The sequence below is a fragment of the Mirounga angustirostris genome, unplaced genomic scaffold, assembly GCF_029215605.1.
Source record: "Mirounga angustirostris isolate CCGP_5_RB_7025 unplaced genomic scaffold, mMirAng1.0.hap1 SCAF_10, whole genome shotgun sequence".
Taxonomy (NCBI): domain Eukaryota; kingdom Metazoa; phylum Chordata; class Mammalia; order Carnivora; family Phocidae; genus Mirounga; species Mirounga angustirostris.
In genome coordinates this window covers 9,369,802-9,393,193 of record NW_026991718.1, presented here as the reverse complement: position 1 = coordinate 9,393,193, position 23,392 = coordinate 9,369,802, and the positions used below count along the sequence as shown (strand labels likewise).

At 46.9% G+C, this 23,392-nt stretch overlaps 1 protein-coding gene across 1 annotated transcript in view; it reads left to right on the top strand.

Annotated features, from left to right (window-relative positions):
• The window catches only part of DCDC2C (doublecortin domain containing 2C), a 107,010-nt gene that overhangs the window by 31,249 nt on the left and 52,369 nt on the right, over window positions 1–23,392 (top strand). The window contains exons 4-7 of the mRNA XM_064573528.1: window positions 720–848; window positions 5,152–5,289; window positions 8,045–8,087; window positions 15,700–15,826. Of these exons, the coding sequence (XP_064429598.1) occupies window positions 720–848; window positions 5,152–5,289; window positions 8,045–8,087; window positions 15,700–15,826 (437 nt within the window). The remainder of the gene's footprint in view (window positions 1–719; window positions 849–5,151; window positions 5,290–8,044; window positions 8,088–15,699; window positions 15,827–23,392) is intronic.

The window sequence follows — 23,392 nt, the reverse complement described above, 5'->3', positions numbered from 1 at the left end:
CCAATTTTAAATTATTTACATTGTAGGAAAAACAACAACAATAAAACAACAGTAACCATAAATAATAACGTAAAAAATTGAAAACTAGAATTGTAAAATTGAGCTCCTTAATGTTAAATACTATTTATTACTTCTAGACTTACACCAGGTGGCAGGGCCTCATTCACAGTAGAACTTTGCACCGAGTGCTCTCCCCACGGCTGGCCCCCTGCCCGACACAGAAAAAAATAAAATAAACCCGCTGGGATCATGGTGAAGCTGCCTTAAGACTGCAAAAGTGAAATCAATGGTTTCTGTTATCTTTTTGGAGGATTGCACATTATTTCCTTTGGGACGCTATCTTGGCTCCGCGGGAAGGGAAAATAACTGCACTTTTAAAGGCAAAATTCTCCCTTTGTTTGCCAAATGGGCACAATTTTCTTCCATTTTACTCACCACAGTGGAAGCATATTATGTAAAAAGTGGAGTTGTGTCCTGGTCATCTGGGCATTTGATAGTCTACGAAAAGATGCCTCCCTGCAGTATTGCTCTGTCCCCAGGCTTTCAGCATTGAGCTGCTTGGTGACGGTCCTCGCGGGTCAGGCTGTGTGTGTGAGGGCCGCCTGGTCCATCGCATGCAGCTTATAGTTCTGGAATTAGAGGGCTCTCTTTGAATTTCCAATGTTTCCCCTCAAGTGTAAGGCACTAATGAACGCTTTTTTTTTTTTTTATTCTTACAGTGTTTTCACAAATGGAAGACTATTTATCCCACCTGTAAAAATTATCATACCCAAATTCAGTCTGATGGAATGGAATAGTGTGCTGGCCATGATTGGGGAGAAAGTCTTCCCTCTAGGAGGCGTGCGAAAGTAAGGCTCTGTCACCTGGGGGAGACCGGGTCACAGCGTGGGAATGTCCTCTCTGGACCAGCAAGGCCTCCAACCCTACATCATTAACTCTGATTTTAATTCTTTGGAACAGACAATATTTACTGTCTTTTTACCATACTTATTTTTATTTTTATTTATTTATTTATTTAAAAGATTTTATTTATTTATTAGAGATAGAGAGCACAAGCAGGGGAGGGGCAGGCAGAGGGAGAAGCAGGCTTCCCACTGAGCAGGGAACCCGATGTGGGACTCGATCCCAGGACCCTGGGACCGTGACCTGAGCCGAAGGCAGACGCTTAATAACTGAGCCACCCAGGTGCACCCCCCCATACTTATTTTTAACCAATTTGTTTCATTTTTCATTCAACACAGTTTATTGAACATCTGCCATGTGCTAGGTGTGGTGAATGGGTGAATGAGGACATGGGGATGGGGAGAGGTGGGGTGGACAGAGGTGGGGTGGACAGAGGGGGGACAGAGGTGAGGTGACTAGGGGGATGGGGGGAGGCGGGGTAGCCATGGCTGGTTGTGGGAGTGAATCCCGAGACAGGTTGGTGGACTTAGACCACGGGCCTGGTGTGGATCAGTGGACCACAAGGAGGGAGCTGTGGGAGCAGCCAGGCTAGCAGGCTGCAGAAAGAAAGGTTAAGGCTTCAATATTGGGAACACTGCTGGGGATGAGAAGGCCCAAAATCTTGCGTGGGAGTGGGCTGAGAAAGTGTAGGGAAGACACAAACTTTCAGAGTTGAAAAGGCAGAGATGTGGAATGATGCTGAGTGTTGGAAGTATCATCTTTATGGACAGTGATGGTCCCCAGGTGGTAGGCATTGGGGTAGAAGAGCCAAAACATCTATTACTCCTATTTCACTTGCTGTCAGTTATCTCTCTTGGGGGGTAAATTCAAATGTAAACGATTGATTTACAATCAACAATTGTGGCACCAATGATGAAGACTGGGCCTATCTTGTGAACGGGACATCAGCTGTTGGGCACGTAGAGCCGTGGGGTAGTCGTTAACCTAGTTAGGGTGGTGAGTCACCACGTGACCCTACACATGCTGGGGAAGTCAGAGGGTACCTAAAAGTCAGTACTGTGGGTGCCCAGATGATTCCAGAACGCAGTTATAAATATCAGTGTGTTACTCTCAAACAAAGAGCCCATCATTGTGTGGAGCAGACTGACTTGTGTGAGCTTTTGGAAGGAGCCGGAAGCAGTGGTAGGATTAATCACACATATCACATGTGAAATGGCAGAGGCGAAGCAGGCAAGGAAACAGGATGTTTGGTGGGAAAATAGGACATTAGATTAATAAGCTTTTGATTTTTTCTAATCAATCGATCTAATCAACCAATTCTTTATGGTTGAATTCAGAAAAGGTGCAGAGCTTAGGAATGAAAGAAATGCTGGAAGTACAAAGGGTAAGTTTATTTGTTCTCATCACTGCGTGAAAAGAACACTTAACCTGAGAACAGACATTCAAGCAAACATACAAGCAATGACTCTCTTCCTTGCAAGGCTCCCGTTGCTGGAGGAAGACCTGAAGCTCTTTCGGTGTGTCTGGGACATTTGACTTGAGCTTTTCCAGGGCCCTTTTTTCCTCCAGCTCCGGCACTGTTGAGAGCTCATTCCCTGCCTCCACCTCCCTCCACCTGAGCTGTCAGCTCATGCATCCCCTTCCTTGTTTCTGCTGATGGAGCCAAGATTCTCCTGGGCCCCAGAATCAAACCCAGACTCCATCTCCTCCAGCTCCTTGGCCTCCCGCTCAACAACCCCGTCACAGTGCTTGTGATCCACAATTTGAATTTTGGATTATCCCAAGTAGGATTTCTTTGATCTAACTTTTTTTTAATGACAACCCAAACTGTGCCGAGGTACGTGGTCACCCTGCTCCACGTGATGCCTCGTGGCGTCTCCTGGAGTTGCTTTTCCTTTCATTTAGCTCCTCCCTGTAGAGGTGCTCTCGGTGTGAGTCAGTGCAACGGTATTTTAGCGGGCCTTCCCATTTCCATGCTAGCTTCAAAGTTCTTTCAGATTTTGAAAACATCACTTCCTTGTGTTGGGCCGTTGGTGCGGCTCTGACCCCTTTGCTCCCTGCTCCTCCGGAGAGAGCCCTTCTGGACGCTCGTGTGCATTCCTGGATGTCTCCCTAATGTGCCCACATGTGAGTTTTCTGGTGGTCTCTCGTTTTTGACGCCTATTGACTCAATTTGAGGTCCTCCCTCTTTCTTTAATCCTGTGAAATGCATCTTCATTATTCCTATACATTTTTCTCCCTTTCTACATTTAGGTTTTTTTTGAGATTCTTACTTTTGGGCTGTTGGCACGCCTCCTCCTCCTCCTTTCCCGGCTTTTCTCTTATACATGTTGTTTCTCATGCCGCGTGCCTCTGGGAGACCCTGTCAGTTTTGTCCTCCCAACAGTGGCTCGAGCCATGTCTGTACCTCTTCTGCTGGGCGCCTCGTCTCCATGACTCAGTATTCACATCTGTATTTTTGCTTGTTTCTTCTTTACGCTTTCTTGTTGTTTCACATTGGTAACTTCTCCCCGTATTTCATTTACAGTATTTTTCATGTTTGTATTAAATTCTTGGTCCATCTGCTCCAACACTTCTGCTTCTGGGGGCTGCGCCAAATGCTCCGTGGTGGAGCCTCGACGGCCAGCGCCAGAGGAGGGGACACCGTCCTCCAGCCCGCACGGCCTTGCTGCCCCTCGGTCGCATCTGCCTCCCTCCCCCCTTGCCTGCTGCCGGCCTCTGTGCCTCCCGACTTACCCCTGGGGATGCTTGCACTAGCTGTTTGGGTCCTCCAGGGTGGTGACGCACCGAGTGTCCCAGGGCAGGGGCCACGGCAGGAGGGGAACAGAGTTCCCAGCGTTGTGCTCCTTGTCGCGGCCACCTGCTGCCATGTGGCTCTCCGGGGGCTTCTCCCTGTGGTCGCCTGTCCAGAAGGTCTTCTCGTTGCTCCAGGGCCGGTCTAAGGTGGCCGTTCTCACGGGGCTCCCAGAGCAGCGGCGGCAGCGGCGGGGTAAGCTGGGCACTTGTTAGACATGAGTGTTCCGGCCTCATCCTAGGCTCACGGAACCGGAGGCCCTAAGGGCGGGGCCCGGCTCTCTGCGTGTCAGCAAGCCTTCCAGGTGGTTCTGGCGCTAAGGTTTGAGAAGGACTGACGGCGGGGGAGAACGGTTCGGTGGCTTTGACCTCCTCAGCGTGCCCTTCTCCTCTTCCCAGTCTGGAGATCGCTGCTCTGACTCCCGATGGCCTTGCACACCCTTGTTGTGGCAGCCCGAGCCTCCTGTCGCAGGCCGGGCTCCTTTCTCCGGCAGCTGCGTCGACGTGGTGCGTCCACGACGGTCTGCTGACTGTTGCTGGCACCTCGCTCTTCTCTGCTCTCCCATGGCAGCCCCCCTCACTGGTGAACTCAATGATCAATTCCTCTCCCTAGAATATTCCAGGCTCCAGAATTCTCTGTGCAAGTTATGTGTGTGCCTTTCCCCTTCAGTGACAGTCAACCCTTGCATTCTGGCCTTTGGCCCAGGCCCCTCCTGCTACCCCAGATGGCTTTACCCGTCTTCCCATGAGGAAACCTCCCACCCTCCTCACCCCATGGCTTGTCCCCGCCTCTGTGAGGCCTACAGTTGAGTCCGGTTTTCCTCCTCTTTGGATCTTTGCCCTTCGCTGGTCATATTTGGTTTATAGGTTTGTGTACAAACCCTGACTTTGGGGGTAGCAGTGACTTCCTTACTCATAGTTATATCCAACACAGTGCCCACCTCGTTGTCCAGTGCATAGAGATGCTCAACACTGAGTGAATTGAATCATTTCTTACATGAATGAATGAGTGAACGAATACTTGCCAAAAAAGAGTACAGAATAAAAGGGAGACAAATATTAGTCTTTTGGTGCTTATAAAAAGGCATATTATTTGCTAATAAAATACCACTCTGTTTTCCAGGTATTGTTATAACACTATAAGCCAATTTGTATTAATTTTTACTGTTATTAAAATTAATTGAACACCAACCAAGAGCTTAAAATGTTCTCAAGGGCCTCTGAGTACTTGTACATAATTAAAAATATACTTTAATTAAAAAACCTAAAAATGGAAAACAAGCCCAACCTTGGAAGGGCAGCTCCGATGGGGTTTAATTAGCCCATTTGGATTACGCTTTCCTACGCTTTCAGTGCGCGCCGGTAGCCCACATCCCGGTCATATTGTCTGCAGAAATGCCCCCAGCCCTGAGGTCACTGCTTGAAGTCTCCAGCCGCTTCTTGCTCTGTTCACAGATTATTTACCATGAACGGGCATCTCTTGGACAACTCAAAGGATCTGCAAGACAACCACTTCTATGTTGCCGCAGGACTGGAGACCTTCAAATATTTCCCTTACTGGAAATCCTCCAAGGTGCCCAGTGAGGTCCAACAGTGAGCACATTTCTTACCTTTCCCTCCCGAGTTGGTAGAGTTTGCCTTTTCCCCCAGTATCGCTCCCAAGTACAGCCTGTTCAGCTCTTGGCTGTTTTTTCTGGAGTGAAACTTGATATTCTCATTTTATATAGGACACAGTTTTGGATTTTCACAGTGAGGCACGAGGACCCCTGTTGTGTGATGTTGTCACAAGGACAGTGAGCCCTTGTGTTGAGCGAACTGCCGGTGGGGGGACACTGGGAGTCTCAGACAGAAAGGGCCTCAGCCTGCAAAACACATTGGCCCCGGGACACAGTCGTGGTAGCCCAGCCTCCATCCAGCGCCTCGTTCTGTTTTCTTCCTTTGGCCGGCTTCCCCTGACCTGGACTCCGGAGTTGGTGTGGGGTGGCGGGCCCTACTGATGAAACCAGTGGTGATGGTTATAGTGGATCCTGGCCCAGGCTAACGGGCTGCACCACGGTGTGTGTATTTGTGCACTTGCGGGAACGTCTACAAGGAAGATGAAAGCATTGGTGGAGTCCCCCTCCCGTCCAGAAAACTAGAAGGTTGGCTGTCCCTTCCTGGGGCAGTTTGCTCACTCTCCTGCTTGCCATCTGAATTTGGCCAAGTTCTTGTGATTAGTGCATAATGCTCTCCTGTGGGCTCCTGCCTGAGGGACGCCCAGTGGCTTTACTGTGAAGAACAGCCCAGCATTGGGCCCTGACCTGCTTGCCCAGAGTCCTGCACAGATGCTCACATAGACAGGTGTGGACTCTGTCCATCTGCAGTTCTCACCATTCAAGGACCTTGAAGTCCCCTGATGAGGTGGTCTGACTTACGTTCCCAGGGCACAATTGCACTTGATGCTTCCTTAGAGGGACTTTGGTGGTTATTAGTCTGGGGCCCTCAGCAGCTGCAGCTCCTAATGGGCTCCTGTGTGTCCATACTGGGTGTCCAGGTTCAGTGGTGGGCCAGGGTCAGGAAGGAGGTGACCTGCAAGACTGTGGAGTTCAGCGGTATGTACTGATCCAAATCCTTGATTTTTGTCCCAGATTAAAGCCCCGGTATTAGGGCGGAGTCTGATTTCTTTGCCTCTGGGTCCTGTGGGATGACAGGATGGGGCGTGGGATGACAGGCAGACCGCCTTGGATATGCCTGCCAGCAGACTGTGAGCCCCGGGGGACTGTGCCCTGCCAGCCACGCCCTTTGTCACCTGCCCTGGAAGGCGGGGCTCTGCTCCTCCCTATTTTGGTACTTGGGTGTCAGGCGCCTCCCTGCAATGTACACGTAGCCTTCCTTCCAGGAGGCTGTGGGACGCCTTGTGTGACTCGTACCCAGTCCCCGTTCCTGCCCTGAGGGAGCTCCTGATTTCCAGGGCTGGCTGGGAGGAGCGGTTTCCTGCTGATGGTGGGATTTTGCAGCCTTGACCGCTCAGCCCCATGGCTGTGTTTGAACTACGTGCAGTCATAGCAACTATGTGAGGGCCTGTCAGGGACCTTGCCTGCAGCTGCTTCTCCACCACGCTTCTCATGGTCATTATCTTGAGCAAAGAAAAAGAGGTGTCAGTGTTCGTCAGATGGTTTCACCTGCATGCACCCCATAAGTTCCCTGGCCCAGAGCCTGGGAAGCTGAGACACCTCCCGGGAGGTATCTGTTTGCACTCACCTGCTGTTAGGGTTTCTACTTTGAGGCAGAGAATGGCTTCTTTTGTCCTGTCCATAGACAATGATCCCACAGCCGATGGTTAGATTGGGGTCCTGCCACATGCCTGGCAAGCAGGGCTATTTCCTGATTTTATCCACTTGCTAATTCATTGCTGATTGTCCTAACTGCATGGTGGGTAGAAATACCTTAGGGGCTGTTGAGCTGAGATGCACGGCCCTCTCTGCTCCCGTGTCCCCTGCTCCCCACACGAGCCCCCTGGCTCTCCATGTGTTTTGTTTTTCCCTGTCACCTGTTCATGTGTTGAACCCTGAACCGGGTCTATTGGTTGCTTAAATACCTTTCTCCCTCACCAAAGAGGAAACGAGTCCACAGAGTTGCTAAGAGACTGAAGCTGTTCCCCACCCACGACGTGGACCCGGGAGGTGCCCTTCTGCTGGAGAGCGGGGTGCCAGAGCGTTCCGCCCCATGTGTAGCACCAGGGGGTTCAGCCCCCATGCAGGAGAATTAGGAGCAGGGTGTGCATCCCGGGCCGCATCAGAGCAAAAGGTGGCAGTTAGACAAGGGGTCTGTCAGTGGTGGGAGGAGGCTGGGCTGGGTTTTGGATGGGCTTGGAGTCTCTGTTCTTCCACTGGTCAGGGTGCGGCATTGACTAAACCCTCATGTCCCCGAGCCGTGCTTCCTCTCCAGCCCAGGGAGAGCAGGACGCATGTACCACGGGTTCCTGTGAGAGTTGCATGAAAAACCCGTGTTTGTGTGAGTGACTGTCAACTGCCCGAAACCTCAGATGTGTTAGGATGTCCCCCCACGACCGTATACAAGCTTCAGGGCAGAAGGTGCCTGTAAACATGGTGCCACTCACCCTGATAGAAATGGAAATCCATTGGACTTTCCAAGGTCTCGAGGAAGGAGACTGAACCAACCTCAGTGGGGGCCCCTTCCGTTCTGAGGCGGGGAAATGCCGTTGATGTGAGCTCGTGATGAAGGGGGTACTGGATGGGCCTTCTGCGGGGCCTTGCCCTCCTGAAAGCCAAGGCTGCAGCCTACACTTTTAGAAAGATGTTTTTTGGCTGACTTTTACAGATTTATAGTTGACTCTTTTGTCTTTCAGAAAGTATGCAGACATCGAGAAATACTCACGAAGAAAGAAAAAAGTAAGTCCTTTTCGGGGTGCCTGGGTGGCTCGGTTGGGCGTCTGACTCTTGATTTCGGCTCAGGTCATGGTCTCTTGGGATCGAGCCCCATGTTGGGCTCCGTGCTGAGTGTGGAACCTGCCTGGGATTCTCTCTCTCCCTCTGCCCCTGACTGCTCATGCTCTCTCTCTCTAAAAAAACCCCAGTAAGTCCTTTTCACACAGTGAAGGTGAGAACGGTGCTTGGGGACACGTGACAAGGACGCCCCCAGGCCAGCCCCGGCGGTGGGGCCTGGAGCTTCCGGGCTGTCTGTGCAGCCATGAGACGTGGCTCAGAGCGTAGGGACAGACAGGAGGGAGAGGGGCCAAGCCTGGTGTGGCCGCCCTGGGCCTGGGGGCAGCAGGGAGGGGGCACGTCAGGTGCAGAGGTGGGAAGCGCTCACTGTGTATGTGCTTATCTGCATGCAGTGTGACACAGACAGCATGAGAAGAGCGGCCAGCAAGTGTCAGGATCCGAGCCTGGGAAGGCAGGCAGAAGCCAGATCTTGGCAGCCATACGGGTCTTACCGCCCGTGTGTGTGATGACCGCATACCCCCACCCATCTTATAAAAACGCTGTTTCAGTGGCTCCCTGACATTACTATTCATTCAGGAAAGCTGCTGAGCGCCTACTCTCTGCCCGTCCCCAGCTTTTAGCCCCTTTGCTCAGGCACCTCCCTCCGGAGGCTCATCAGCTGCGTATTGACCCCCCCCCCCCCCACGTATTGACCTATTCTTTCCCAACATCTCACGGCCAGCCCTCGACGTGGCTTTTCTCCTGGTGCAGTTCAGATTTCGTAACTGCCATCTTAGCCACTGTCTTGGAAATACTTTGGCTTCCTTACCCTCTGAACCACCCCGGTATTTGCCTGGCAAGAGTCCAGCCCCTTGCCTGTCCACACTTGCACTGAAGGAGCTCAGTGTCGCTGGAGGTAATGACACAGCTGACCTGACTCTTTACCCTGAGTTCACAACTGCAGTCCTCATCCTACCACCTTCACTGAAAAAACCCTACTGCTAAAAAATGCTCTTCGGAATACACTTTGCTCAATTTTGTGAGGGATTTTTGCATGTCTATTCATAATGAGATTCGTCTCCAGTGCTGCTTCTTCATGTGGTCCTTGTCTGGCTTTGGCGTCAAGGTTTTTCTGAATTGACTCTGGTTATTTTGGTAACTTCCTGAGCTGAATGATCATCTTATTTATTTTCAGTTTTCTTTCTCTATGGATTGTCTTTAGTATTAAGTGTTTGTTGGGTGAATGAGTGAACGAGAATCGTCAAGAACACAGAACCAATAGACACGATTCTGCCCTAAGGATGAGCTTCAACGCATGTGATCGGACGACACAGACTTATTTCATGATAAAACGTTTGTGTGAATGAGTCTCATGCATAGGGTGATGGTTTGCAGGAAAGGGTAATCGACACATGGAGATCCACAAATGGGGCACAGGTCCTAACGTGGCTCAGAGAAGGGGGCAGATGTTCCAGGTGGAGAAGGAGCCGACGTGGATGTACATAGTTTTCTCAGCTGTGGGCGCTGAGTTTGAATGTTGAAACAGCCTGAGTGGTACAACCTTGGAATCCCATATTTTAATGGTGTGGGAAGCCTCTGAGCACAGAGAACGGAGCCAGGAGTCCGAGGTCATTTTCTTATGTCCTCATTTCATTATGTTGTTCTGACTCTGGGTCCTGATAGGTAGGGATAGTGTTTTCTTTTCCTTTTATTAAATATTTGTTCTATTTGGTCTAAAATTTGGGACATGTTTGTTCTGATATCACCTATAGTTCTTTCTCTTCTCTTTTGGAAAGTGATCACTGGGAAGTTAACAGGTTTTAAGGATGATACATAACATTAAGAATCTTTAAACGGAATCATCACAAACATGCATACCCTGCAATGCAAATAAAGAGTGTTATTTTAGAAAAAATAAATCTATGATTGAAAATATTCCATGATGTATGACAAGGCATGTAACAACAGAGCAAACACATTTTATTCCAGAAAAAATGGGAATTCCTAAAAGAATACAACAGGTATTGATTTTAACAAAGGTTGATGTAAAATCTCTGCGTTTGTTGTGTTAATGCCTGTCAAGGTATTTTACCTTATTCATTGCTCCCCGTGTGGAGGTCTACATGGTATGTTGAGCTGAGAATTCAGTACTTACAAACCTTTGCCCCATGTGAAGAACAGGTGCATTTTTGAGGATGAAAACTAGCCCAGGCTTCTCTGGCTGCATGAGGCTGGGTTTTATTTTATTTTAATTTGTTTTGTTTGGTTTTATTTTATTTTCTGAGGCTGGGTTTTAGAATTAGTCACAGCAACCATATTATGGTAAGTACGATTGCTTCTTTATGTGCGTGTGCTAGGCTTTCCACGTCTCTCTTACTAAACTTCTTTGATTTGTTTTCTGTGGGAAGTGGGGTGCCTCCTACATAGATGGCCTCTGACTGCTGCTGTTAGCGGTCATGCGTGGTTTCGCTGTCGTCACGGTGAGCCCGTCTCTTCAGCTGAGGTGTGTGCATGGTTGGCATGCTACACGTGTTGAGCGTCATTGCTGCAAACGTCCTCAAGATGATGTTGATATGATTCAGAATCGAAGTGAAAAATTATATTCCCAGAAAGGTACAAAGAACAGCAATTTTATGCCAGTGGAGTACATTCTTTAATTCTTTATATTTTTCCAAAGGAACAACCAACTCTTTTATGAACCTGAGAAAGGAAGTTACCGTGTGCAGCTGAAAATACAGGCTCAGTAATCTATTACAGTGTAACGAGCCATGACCTAGGGGGTTAACACAGCGATGTTTTATTATTTGTCTATGTCCTGCGTGTTGGCTGGGTGGGTCTTGGGCCAGTTGCACCAGGCTTCCTTACAGGCTGCGTTTAGCTGCAGGGGTTGCTGGGCTGCAAGGTCTAGGCTGGCTTTAGGAGCACGTCTGGATGTTGGTGCTGGTCATCGTCCCCGTGGTTGCAAGGTTCCGGGAGGTAGAGAAAGAGACCCTCCCTTAGTGGAGGCATGCAGTCAAGATATGCACACCTCATCTGCATCCAGAGAGGGGGTTTGGTGGCCAGGAAGCACTCTGCCACATTCGTCCACCACGTCTTATTACTGAGGCAGATGCAGAAGGCTTGCTTCCCGTGCTCCAGGCAAGAAAGCACCAGCCTCGAAATGTGCAGAGCAGCTTGGAAGAAAATTCCAGAGATCATAGTGGTGCACTCTGTCCACACTGCCTGGCAAAGCACAGACATACTCAGCTCCAACGCAGAAATGGCTCAAAAGAGCCCGACTCTGGGTGTAGGATCTTGAGAGGAGTCGAGCAATTTATTTCTGTGGCCTTGTTCTCTTGCTTTACATCCAGATGTACTATGTGATAAAAATCTGTGTCTAAAAGTTCTGAAAGGGCTGTTTCAGTAGAAAACAGAACTTCCAGGTAACAGGGAAGCCGTGTGACATAGTTTAGCTGGTAGTTTGCTTTGTTTCTTAGCGACATGTAAAATAACCACGTGTCTTATGATTCATGGCATTTGATTCCGTGAAATGAGAAGAAATATAATGGCCAGGAGCACAGATATCTGGGTGACTGTGGATGTTGGAGAAGCCGCTGGGGCTCCAGGTGTCCATTAACTTGAGCCGTGACTGTTGAGTCCTAGGAAATTAACTGAGTGAACCTATTCTTATTTCGTTAGATGAGATTCAGTTTTCAGCAACTCATTTACCGTGATTTTGGATCTATTACTTTCCAAGGAAGTGAGGCCAATTTAATAAATGTTTAAAACTGCTTTCCTATATTAAAATGAATATTTTAATGTGCAAGCCTCTGTAAAATGTCAGTAAATAATTAATAAGCATTGTATTTATATCACATCCACAACCAGAATGTTAATATTACCTACTTCTCTTTTGGGCATAGAGCGCAAATGTTGGTAGTGAACAGAAACGAACAGGAGATAAAACATTGACAAATTAAAGGCGCCTGTGTGTGCTTTTGTGTGCACACGGGTGTGAAACGGTCAGAGAGACGCACACCATGGGACACCCACACTTTAATGACCAGGACTGAACTGTAAAGTGCAGCGTGGAACAAGTGTGTTGGAGCTGACACTTGCAGCTAATAACATCAAGACCGTAGCAGTATCACACAATATCCAAGGCTGCCTTTGTGTCTCCTTCTAGTGGCCTGAAGAGGCAGCAGTCAGGTTCAAATGTCAGCTAATGTTCCACTTTATTAATGCTTGGCATAGGGGCTGGTTCTCTGATGGCGGACCCTGGCCCACTTGGAAGCAGGACATTCACTCCGGAAGCTGGTGGGAGGTCTTCAGCGTGTAGCGCTGGCTTTCCTCCTGGGAGCGGCCCGACTCCGAACTCAGCTAGGTGGTTGCTGTTCCTCCACTAGACAAACTCTCTACTTCATCCACATTACCTTGGGGGGCTGCATTTCATGTGCCTGAGCAAGACTATCTGTTACAACAGCGTTGAAGTTTGGCTAGATCGAATGAAATAGGCTCCAGAGAAAAATGATAGTCCCCACAGCACTGCAGAGAAATGAACACAGTGTGCCTCGGGTATGTTTCCTGAGAATGTTTTTAATGGGGGAAAAGATTAATGAAATGGAAAAGCAGCACCTGACACCTTTGTAGGGCACTCGCGTTGATTTCGGACTCGGGACTCAGGGCAGGGAGGAGTGGGGACAGCAGTGATGCCTAGACATTTCCTTGTGTGGGGAAGCACAGATTCTCTGTTTTCCTGCTCAATCTGTTGTGTCTGAGAAATGCTGTAAATCTGTGTGGCTCTGACAATGAGAGGCACGCAGTATCCACTGCATGGCAAATGTTGTGTAAAGGTGAAGGCGGCCCCGTCCTGCCCTTGGGGAGCACAGGCCAGTGGGGAGCTGGTGGGCAGAAGCTGCAGGTGCATGGCCGTGGGGCTGGGAGTGTGGACGAGGGCTCCTCTGTGTGGGACACGGTGACATAGGAGCAGGACCAGCACCTGAGGAGGTGGCGGCTCTGGAGAAACACCTGGGGTGTCCCAGGCAGGTTGGGACAGCAGGGCGTGTAGAGGTCACCTCACGGGTGTGGGAAGGCAGGCTGGGCCAACGGTGTAGCCGACCCTGCACCTCCCATTCCTTGCACTCCGGCAACCCTTCCCCGGTCTTTCTCTTTTAAGATTCCATTTATTCATTTGAGAGAGAGAGCCCATGAGCAGGGGGGAGAGGCAGAGGCAGAGGGAGAAGCAGGCTTCCTGTTGAACAGAGAGCCCGACGCGGGGCTTGATCCCAGGACCCTGGGATCATGACCTGAGCTGAAGGCAGATGCTTAACCCACTGAGCCACCCATGCACCCCAACCCTTCCCCTGTCTTTGTCCTATTCTTCTTTTCCTCCTTTCCCCCACATCTTCTTACGCAGTTCAAGAGATCAGCAAAGATTTTCTAAGCAACTGTTGGGATTACTTCATTGGGCATAGGTCTGTGTTGGGAGGTCACTGTTTGCTTGGACCCAGGAATGCAAAGGGCAGGGCCTGTGTTCTGGTGATGACATGCAGGTGTTCCAGGAATGTGGCATAGGGACTCTAAGCTCAGCTTGCCCTGGGATTGGAAGGCAGGGAGGAAGGGCGTCGCAGGTGGAGATGAGCTAGAAGGTGGGCAAAGCCTGAGCAGGGAATAGACTGGGAATGTAGGCGGGCTTAGACTGAAAGGTCACAGCGCTGAGCTGAGGCACTTGGACACCATCCTCAAGTTGTGACAGCTCCTGTGAGCATCTGAAAGGCACAGGGGGATGAGATTCATACCAGCACCATTCACTTACTCACTGGGCAAGTATTTACTGAGAGCTTTCTCTGTGCTGCCCGGCTCCGGGCTCTGGGAATTCATCATTAGACAAACATCTCTGGCCCCATGGAGCTTCCAGCATTCTAGTGGTGAGACATAAGCAATAACCATCCTAAATAAGTCACCACACATGGAGGTTGCCCTCAGTGCTGGGGGCACGGGATGAAGGGGAAGAAGAGAAATGGGTGTGCAGGTGAACAAGGTCAGGCTGTCCTTGAGGAGACAGACGGCCCCAAACCACGGCTCAGGCTCAGATTGACGAGAAGCCAAACCAGCACAGCTCTGGGTTTCACTGGATGTCGTAGAAATAAGGAGCTTGTAGAAACTCGCGTTCCCATCAGGTACATTGGTAAGGTATGAGATTAAACAATGAAATCAATTTATTGAACTTACGGGTGCTCTTCATCTGCCGTCTCGCCGGCCCGAAGCTCTGTGTGGGCCCCTTCCAGGTCGGTGTGGACCAGCTCATCTCCTTGTGGCGGGCCGGTGGCCGGTGGCCAGGCTGCAACGGTCTTGGCTTTTGCTGTGTGCTTTGCTCTGCACCAGGGTTGCTTTGTGTCCTTGTGAGGAGGGTGGGACTCTTCCTGTGTCACTGTCCTTCGGCTAGTACTTCAGAGGTAACAGTAAATACAGAGTGCCTTGTCGTAGAGGCTGAGGATCGGGAAAATGGTTGCAAGAAATAGATGAATCCCAACCCCCAGCTGCCCCCAAAACACAAGCAGCGTGCACTGTGTTCGGTTTCTAAGACCAGTTTTGCCAAGATCTGTTTCCTTTTTTTTTTTTTTTAAGATTTTATTTATTTATTTTTTGAGAGAGAGAGAATGAGAGACAGAGAGCAGGAGAGGGAGGAGCGTCAGAGGGAGAAGCAGACTCCCTGCTGAGCAGGGAGCCCGATGCGGGACTCGATCCCGGGACTCCAGGATCATGACCTGAGCCGAAGGCAGTCACTTAACCAACTGAGCCACCCAGGCGCCCCCCAAGATCTGTTTCCTATACGTATGAGCATGATTTCAACTTTTAGGAAAGCCCGTTGAAGTAGGTAGAAAGATTTTGCTTGGTTCTTGTATTTGGTTGCGGGATTATTTTATGCACTTTAATTTCTGCAAGGATAAAACAGCCGGTCGTTTGCCTCATAAATATACTGATGTTATAGGGAGGTGCCATAGAGAGCTCAGGAGAAATCTTGATTTATATAGTTCTGCCTGTGTTCAGTAAAGACAGAAAACAGGAAAACTGGAAAGGTGGTTTGTATTATGAAGACAGTTTTTGGGACGGAGCTGGGATGATGCTCAGAATTAGCTCATCTTCCACTGTGATCCCCTCCTGCTCGGTCATTACTGTCTGCAGATTTTTTTTTGGACCATCTGAGTTTCCCTTTATCTCAGTCCAAAACAAACCTACCACATGTTTAATATCCTTTTATCAGAGATGCTGTGCCTTGCTCAGAGGTTCCAGTGGGAATAGTTTTGTAGGTGTTGAAAACAGTGATTTTGGGGGCACCTGGGTGGCTCAGTTGTTAAGTGTCTGCCTTCGGCTTGGGTCATAATCCCAGGGTCCTGGAATTCAGCCCCTCATCAGTCGTATGATAGCTTCCCTGCTCGGCGGGAAGCCTGCTTCTCCCTCTCCCCCTCCCTCTGCTTGTGTTCCCTCTCTCCCTGTGTCTCTCTCTGTCAAATAAATAAATAAAATCTTAAAAAAAAAAAAAAGACTCATGGTACACTGCTGTTCCTCACATACTTTTTATTCTTAATTTGTACCTTAGGAGGATTCCAAAGGAAAAGAACCTCATAAACACGACAACATTCCCCATAAGGAACAGGATTCTGTTTTTTATGCCAAAGAGGGAAAGAAGAAAATGCTAGTAGAACCTTTAATGCAAAGCGGCGCAGGTAATGTGAATTTCATTTGGCTGTGGGCATTAAAGTGCTACCATTTGAAGAATGTGTTTTTTTTTCCCTTCCGGGCCAGTTTCATACTGCAAAGATATGGCTTGTAACTGTCTGATTTTAAAACTTGACTAGTGACAATCTGATTTATTAATGAGACATTCAGCTCCAGGGGCCGTGGTAGTGAGAGGAGAGAAACAAAATCCTAGTGATGAAGGCAATGGGCTTCTCCACCGAGGAAGCCCTCCCAGATCGATGCAGGAATTCTATCCTCTCTGTGAACATCTGGGTGGGCGTGCTCTCCCCTGAGGACCGGTGACACAGCAAACAACCTGTGAACAAATCAGCCTTTGGAGGAAAACATGAAACTCAAATCCACCTGAACTGTTTGGGTTTACTTTTTTTTTTCTTTAATAGAAAAAGTAGCATTTTTTTTATTATGTTATGTCAATCACCATACATTACATCATTAGTTTTTGATGTAGTGTTCCATGATTCATTGTTTGTGTATAACACCCAATGCTCCATTCAGTACATGCCCTCTTTAATACCCATCATCAGGCTAACCCATCCTCCCACCCCCCTCCCCTCTAGAACCCTCAGTCTGTTTCTCAGAGTCCATAGTCTCTCATGGTTCATCTCCCCCTCCCATTTGCCCCCCTTCATTTTCCCCTTCCTGCTATCTTCTTCTTCTTCTTCTTTTTTTTAACATATAATGTATTATTTGTTTCAGAGGTACAGGTCTGTGATTCAACAGTCTTGCACAATTCACAGTGCTCACCATAGCACATACCCTCCCCAGTGTCTATCACCCAGCCACCCCATCCCTCTCACCCCCACCACTTCAGCAACCCTCAGTTTGTTTCCTGAGATTAAGAATTCCTCATATCAGTGAGGTCATATGATATATGTATTTCTCTGATTGACTTATTTCGCTCAGCATAACACCCTCCAGTTCCATCCACGTCGTTGCAAATGGCAAGATCTCATTCCTTTTGATGGCTGTATAATATTCCATTGTGTATATATACCACTTCTTCTTTATCCATTCATCTGTCGATGGGCATCTTGGTTCTTTCCACAGTTTGGCTATTGTGGACATTGCTGCTATAAAAATTGGGGTGCACGTACCCCTTCGGATCCCTACATTTGTATCTTTGGGGTGAATACCCAGTAATGCAATTGCTGGGTCGTATGATAGCTCTATTTTCAACTTTTTGAGGAACCTCCATACTGTTTTCCAGAGTGGCTGCACCAGCTTGCATTCCCACCAACAGTGTAGGAGGGTTCCCCTTTTTCCGCATCCCCTCCAACATCTGTCATTTCCTGACTTGTTAATTTTAGCCATTCTGAGTGGTGTGAGGTGGTATCTCATTGAGGTTTTGATTTGGATTTCCCTGATGCTGAGCGATGTTGAGCACTTTTTCATGTGTCTGTTGGCCATTTGGATGTCTTCTTTGGAAAAATGTCTGTTCATGTCTTCTGCCCATTTCTTGATTGGGTCATTTGGGTGTTGAGTTTAAGAAGTTCTTTATAGATTTTGAATACTAGCCCTTGATCTGATATGTCATTTGCAAATATGTTCTCCCATTCCGTCGGTTGTCTTTTGGTTTTGTTGACTGTTTCTTTTGCTGTGCAATAGCTTTTTATCTTGATGAAGTCCCAATAGTTCATTTTTGCCCTTGCTTCCGTTGCCTTTGGCAATGTTTCTAGGAAGAAGTTGCTTTGGCTGAGGTCAAAGAGGTTGCTGCCTGGTGTTCTCCTTTAGGATTTTGATGGACTCCTGTCTCACATTGAGGTCTTTCAACCATTTGGAGAATATATTTGTGTGTGGTGTAAGGAAATGGTCCAGTTTCATTCTTCTGCACGTGGCTGTCCAATTTTCCCAACACCATTTGTTGAAAAGACTGTCTTTTTTCCATTGGACATTCTTTCTTGCTTTGTCAAAGATTAGTTGACCATAGAGTTGAGGGTCCATTTCTCTGCTCTCTATTCTGTTCCATTGATCTATGTGTCTGTTTTTGTGCCAGGACCATACTGTCTTGATGATGAAAGCTTTGTAATAGAGCTGGAAGTCTGGAATCGTGATGCCGCCAGCTTTGCTTTTCTTTTTCAGCATTCCTCTGGCTATTTGGGGTCTTTTCTGGTTCCATACAAATTTTAGGATTATTTGTTCCATTTCTTTGAAAAAAGTGGATGGTATTTTGATAGAGATTGCATTGACTGTGTAGATTGCTCTAGGTAGCATTGACATCTTCACAATATTTGTTCTTCCAATCCATGAGCATGGCACGTTTTCCATTTCTTTGTGTCTTCAATTTCTTTCATGGGTATTTTATAGTTTTCTGTGTACAGATTCTTTGCCTCTTTGGTTAGATTTATTCCTAGGTATCTTATGGTTTTGGGTGCAATTGTAAATGGGATCGACTCCTTAATTTCTCTTTCTTCTGTCTTCTTGTTTGTGTATAGGAATGCCACTGATTTCTGTGCATTAATTTTATATCCTGTCACTTTACTGAATTCCTGTATGAGTTCTAGCAGTTTTGGGGTAGAGTCTTTGGGGTTTTCCACATAAAGTATCATCATCTGCAAAGAGTGAGAGTTTGACTTCTTCTTTGCCAATTTAGATGCCTTTGGTTTCTTTTTGTTGTCTGATTGCTGTGGCTAGGACTTCTAATACTACGTTGAATAGCAGTGGTGATAGTGGACATCCCTGCCGTGTTCCTGACCTTAGGGGGAAAGCTCTCAGTTTTTCCCCATTGAGAATGATATTCGCTGTAGGTTTTTCATAGATGGCTTTTAAGATATTGAGGTATGTGCCCTCTATCCCTATACTCTGAAGAGTTTTGATCAAGAAAGGATGCTGTACTTTATCAAATGCTATTTCTGCATCTGTTGAGAGGCCCATATGGTTCTTGTTCTTTTATTAATGTATTGTATCACATTGATTGATTTGCGGATGTTGAACCAACCTTGCAGCCCAGGGATAAATCCCACTTGGTCGTGGTGAATAATCCTTTTAATGTACTGTTGGATCCTATTGGCTAGTATTTTGGTGAGAAAGTTTGCATCCATGTTCATCAAGGATATTGGTCTGTAATTCTCCTTTTTGATGGGGTCTCTGGTTTTGGGATCAAGGTAATGGTGGCCTCATAAAATGAGATGGGAAGTTGTCCTTCCATTTCTATTTTTTGGAACAGTTTCAGAAGAATAGGTATTAATTCTTCTTGAAATGTTTGGTAGAATTCCCCTGGGAAGCCATCTGGCCCTGGGCTTTTGTTTGTTGGGAGATTTTTGATGACTGCTTCAATTTCCTTAGTGGTTATAGGTCTGTTCAGGTTTTCTATTTCATCCTGGTTCAGTTTGGGTAGTTGATACATCTGTAGGAATGCATCCATTTCTTCCAGGTTATCTAATTTGCTGGCATATGGTTGCTCATAATATGTTCTTATAATTGTTTGTATTTCTTTGGTGTTGGTTGTGAGCTCTCCCTTTCATCCATGATTTTGTTGATTTGGGTCCTTTCTCTTTTCTTTTTGATGAATCTGGCCAAGGGATTATCAATTTTATTAATTCTTTCAAAGAACCAGCTCCTAGTTTCATTGATGTGTTCTACTATTCTTTTGGTTTCTATTTCATTGATTTCTGCTCTGATCTTTATGATTTCTCTTCTCCTGCTGGGTTTAGGCTTTATTTGCTGTTCTTTCTCCAGCTCCTTTAGGTGTAGGGTTAGGTTGTTTATTCGAGACCTTTCTTGTTTCTTGAGAAATGCTTGTATTGCTATATACTTTCCTCTTAGGACTGCCTTTGCTGTATCCCAAAGATTTTGAACAGTTGTGTTTTCATTTTCATTTGTTTCCATGAATTTTTTTAATTCTTCTTTAATTTCCTGGTTGACCCATTCATTCTTTAGTAGGATGCTCTTTAGCCTCCATGTATTGGAGTTCTTTCTGACTTTCCTCTTGTGATTGAGTTCTAGTTTCAATGTACTGTGGTCTGAAAATATGCAGGGAATGATCCCAATCTTTTGGTACCGGTTGAGACCTGATTTATGACCTAGGATGTGATCTATTCTGGAGAATGTTCCATGGGCACTAGAGAAGATGTGTATTCCGTTGCTTTGGGATGGAATGTTCTGAATATGTCTGTGAAGTCCATTTGGTCCAGTGTGTCATTTAAAGTCTTTATTACCTTGTTGATCTTTTGCTTAGATGATCTGTCCATTTCAGTGAGGGGGGTGTTAAAGTCCCCCACTATTATTGTATTGTTGTTGATGTGTTTCTTTGATTTTGTTATTAATTGGCTAATATAATTGGCTTATCCCATGTTAGGGGGATAGATATTTACAATTGTTAGATCTTCTTGTTGGATAGACCCTTTAAGTAGGATATAGTGTCCTTCCTCATCTCTTATTATAGTCTTTGGTTTAAAATCTAATTTGTCTGATATAAGGATTGCCACCCCAGCTTTCTTTTGGTGTCTATTAGCGTGGTAAATGGTTTTCCATCCCCTCACTTTCCATCTGGGGGTGTCTTTGGGTTTTAAATGAGTCTCTTGCAGACAGCATATCGATGGGTCTTGTTTTTTAATCCAGTCTGATAGCCTGTGTCTTTTGATTGGGGCATTTAGCCCATTTACATTCAGAGTAACTATTGAAAGATAGGAATTTAGTGCCATTGTATTGCCTGTAAGGTAACTGTTACTGTATATTGTCTGTGTTCCTTTCTGGTCTATGTTGCTTTTAGGGTCTCTCTTTGCTTAGAGGACCCCTTTCAATATTTCTTGTAGGGCTGGTTTTGTGTTTGCAAATTCCTTTAGTTTTTGTTTGTCCTGGAAGCTTTTTATCTCTCCTTCTGTTTTCAATGACAACCTAGCTGGATAGAGTATTCTTGGCTGCATATTTTCTCATTTAGTGCTCTGAATATATCCTGCCAGTCCTTTCTGGCCTGCCAGGTCTCTGTGGATAGGTCTGTTGCCAATCTAATGTTTCTACCATTGTACAGATCTCTTCTCCAGAGCTGCTTTCAGGGTTTCTCATTGTCTTTGAGATTCGTAAGTTTTACTATTAGATGTTGGGGTGTTGACCTATTTTTATTGATTTTGAGAGGGGTTCTCTGTGCCTCCTGGATTTTGATGCCTGTTTCCTTCCCCAAATTAGGGAAATTCTTGGCTATAATTTGCTCCAATATACCTTCTGCCCCCCTCTCTCTTTCTTCTTCTTCTGGGATCCCAAGTATTCTAATGTTGTTTCGTCTTATGGTATCGCTTATCTCTCGAATTCTGCCCTCGTGATCCAGTAGTTGTTTCTCTCTCTTTTTCTCAGCTTCTTTATTTTCCATTATTTGGTCTTCTATATTAGTGATTCTCTCTTCTGCCTCATTTATCCTAGCAGTTAGTGCCCCCATTTTTGATTGCACCTCATTAATACTCTTTTTGATTTCACCTTGGTTAGATTTTAGTTCTTTTATTTCTCCAGAAAGGGTTTCTCTAGTAACTTCCATGTTTTTTTCAAGCCCAGCTAGTATCTTTAAAATCATCATTCTGAACTCTAGTTCTGACATCGTACTAATGTCCGTATTGATTAGGTCCCTGGCAGTTGGTACTGCCTCTTTTTTTTTTTTTGAGGTGATTTTTTTCCATCTTTTCATTTTTTCCAGAGGACAATAGATGAAGAAGAGAACAAAATGCTAACAGGGTAACAATGACACCAGAGAAATATACACTAAACAAATCAGAAGAGACCTGAAACCAGGGGAAAAAGAAGGGAAAGTAAGAAAAAAGAGAAAAAAAAAAAAAGAAAAAGAAAAAGATAAAAACAAGTAAACAAACAAAAAACCAAAAAAACCACAAACCAGAATATGATCAAATATGATCAGGCTGGACATAGATCAGTGCCACACACTAGATTTTGGGTGTATTTTGGTCTGTTAGAAGAAAGTGCCTCCCAAAATTTTAAAGAAAGAAAAACTTATATATGTACAAAAATAAGGGTAAATACGATGAAGGGATGGAATATGACTGTAAAGATGAAAATTATAAAAGATTTTATAAAAGGAATTGATAAGAAGTTGGTTGAAAAAGAAAGAAAAGGATTTAAAAAAAGAAAAAAAAGGATCAGGCAGGAGACTAGAACAAAGCCATACACTAGAGATGTAGGGTATATTTTGGACTGTTAGAAGAAAGTGTATTCCAAAATTTTAAAGAGAGAACAACTTACATATATATATATCAAAAATAAGGTTAACTACTATGAAGTGATAGAATATGACTCTAAAAATGAAAATAAAGATTTTTAAAAAAGGGATTGCTAAGATGTTGTTTGAAAAAGGGAAAAAGAAAAATTCAAAAAAAAAAAGAAAGTTAAAAAAAAAAAACTTTAAAAGACTAAAGAATCATGGTAAAAAAGCCGTGAATTCTATGTGCAGTAGTCCCCTAGCGCTGGAGTTCTGCCATTCTCATTGATCGGTAAACTTGGCCTTGGCTGGCTGTTCTCGCTGATCTTCTGGGGAGGGGCCTGTTGCCGTGGTTTCCAAATGTCTCTGCCGGAGGCGGAAGTGCCCCGCCCTTGCCCCCTCCCGGCTAAGTCATCTGCTCCGGTTTGCTCTCCGGGGCTTTTGTTCCCTGCGAGCTTTCCGTCCAGCTTTGGAGGCGGAGAGTGAAAATGGCGGCCTCCTAATCTCTGCCCCGGAGGAGCCGAGAACTCGGCCCCGCTCCTCAGTGAGCCCCCAGAGAAGAGCAGTCACTCCTGTCTCCCCGGTTTCCGGCCGCACCCCGTGCTCACCCGGCCTGTGACCGCGCGCCTCTATCTCTGGCTCATGACCCCGGGTGGAGTCTCCAAACCCAGCAGATCCCTGCGGTGCGCTCCGTGCAGCTCCTCCCGGGGGAGGAAGGTGAGTCTCCCCGGATCTGCCGCTTGTTGGGTCCCCGCTGGAGGAGCAGGGGCCCGACTGGGCCGCGGATCACGGTCAATGGCCACCCCGAGCTGAGAGCCCGCGCCTGGGCTCCGCCTCTGCAGCCGGCTTCCCTGCTCCGTTACCTGGGAGCTCTGCCATACTCGGGCACCCCCGGTCTTTCTGTGACCCCGAGGGTCCTGAGACCACACTGTCCCGGAGGGTTCCACCCCCCGCTCAGCCACCGGAGTGACGTCCCTCGGTGGAGCAGACTTTTAAAAGTTCCGATTTTGTGCTCCGCGGCTCCATCACTTGCCAGAAGCAGCTGACGGAGGCCCCTCCCCCGCCGTCTATCCTCCCGAATATCGCCTCGGGTTCACTTCTCCGCACGTCCTACCTTCCAGAAAGTGGTCGCTTTTCTGATGAGAGAGTTGTTGCTCTTCTTCTCTTCGATCTCCTGTTGAGTTCGTAGGTGTTCAGAATGGTTTGATCCCCATCCAGCTGAATTCCTGGGACCAGACGAAATCCAGGTCTCCTACTCCTCTGCCATCTTGCCAAGCTTCTCATAAAATGAAATAATAAAAAAAAAATACTTGTTCTGCTCCTGCTTCTATTCTGTGGAGCCCCGCTGGGAGCCGGCCACCTTGAGTCCTATCAGGATGTATCACAGGTGCTTTGC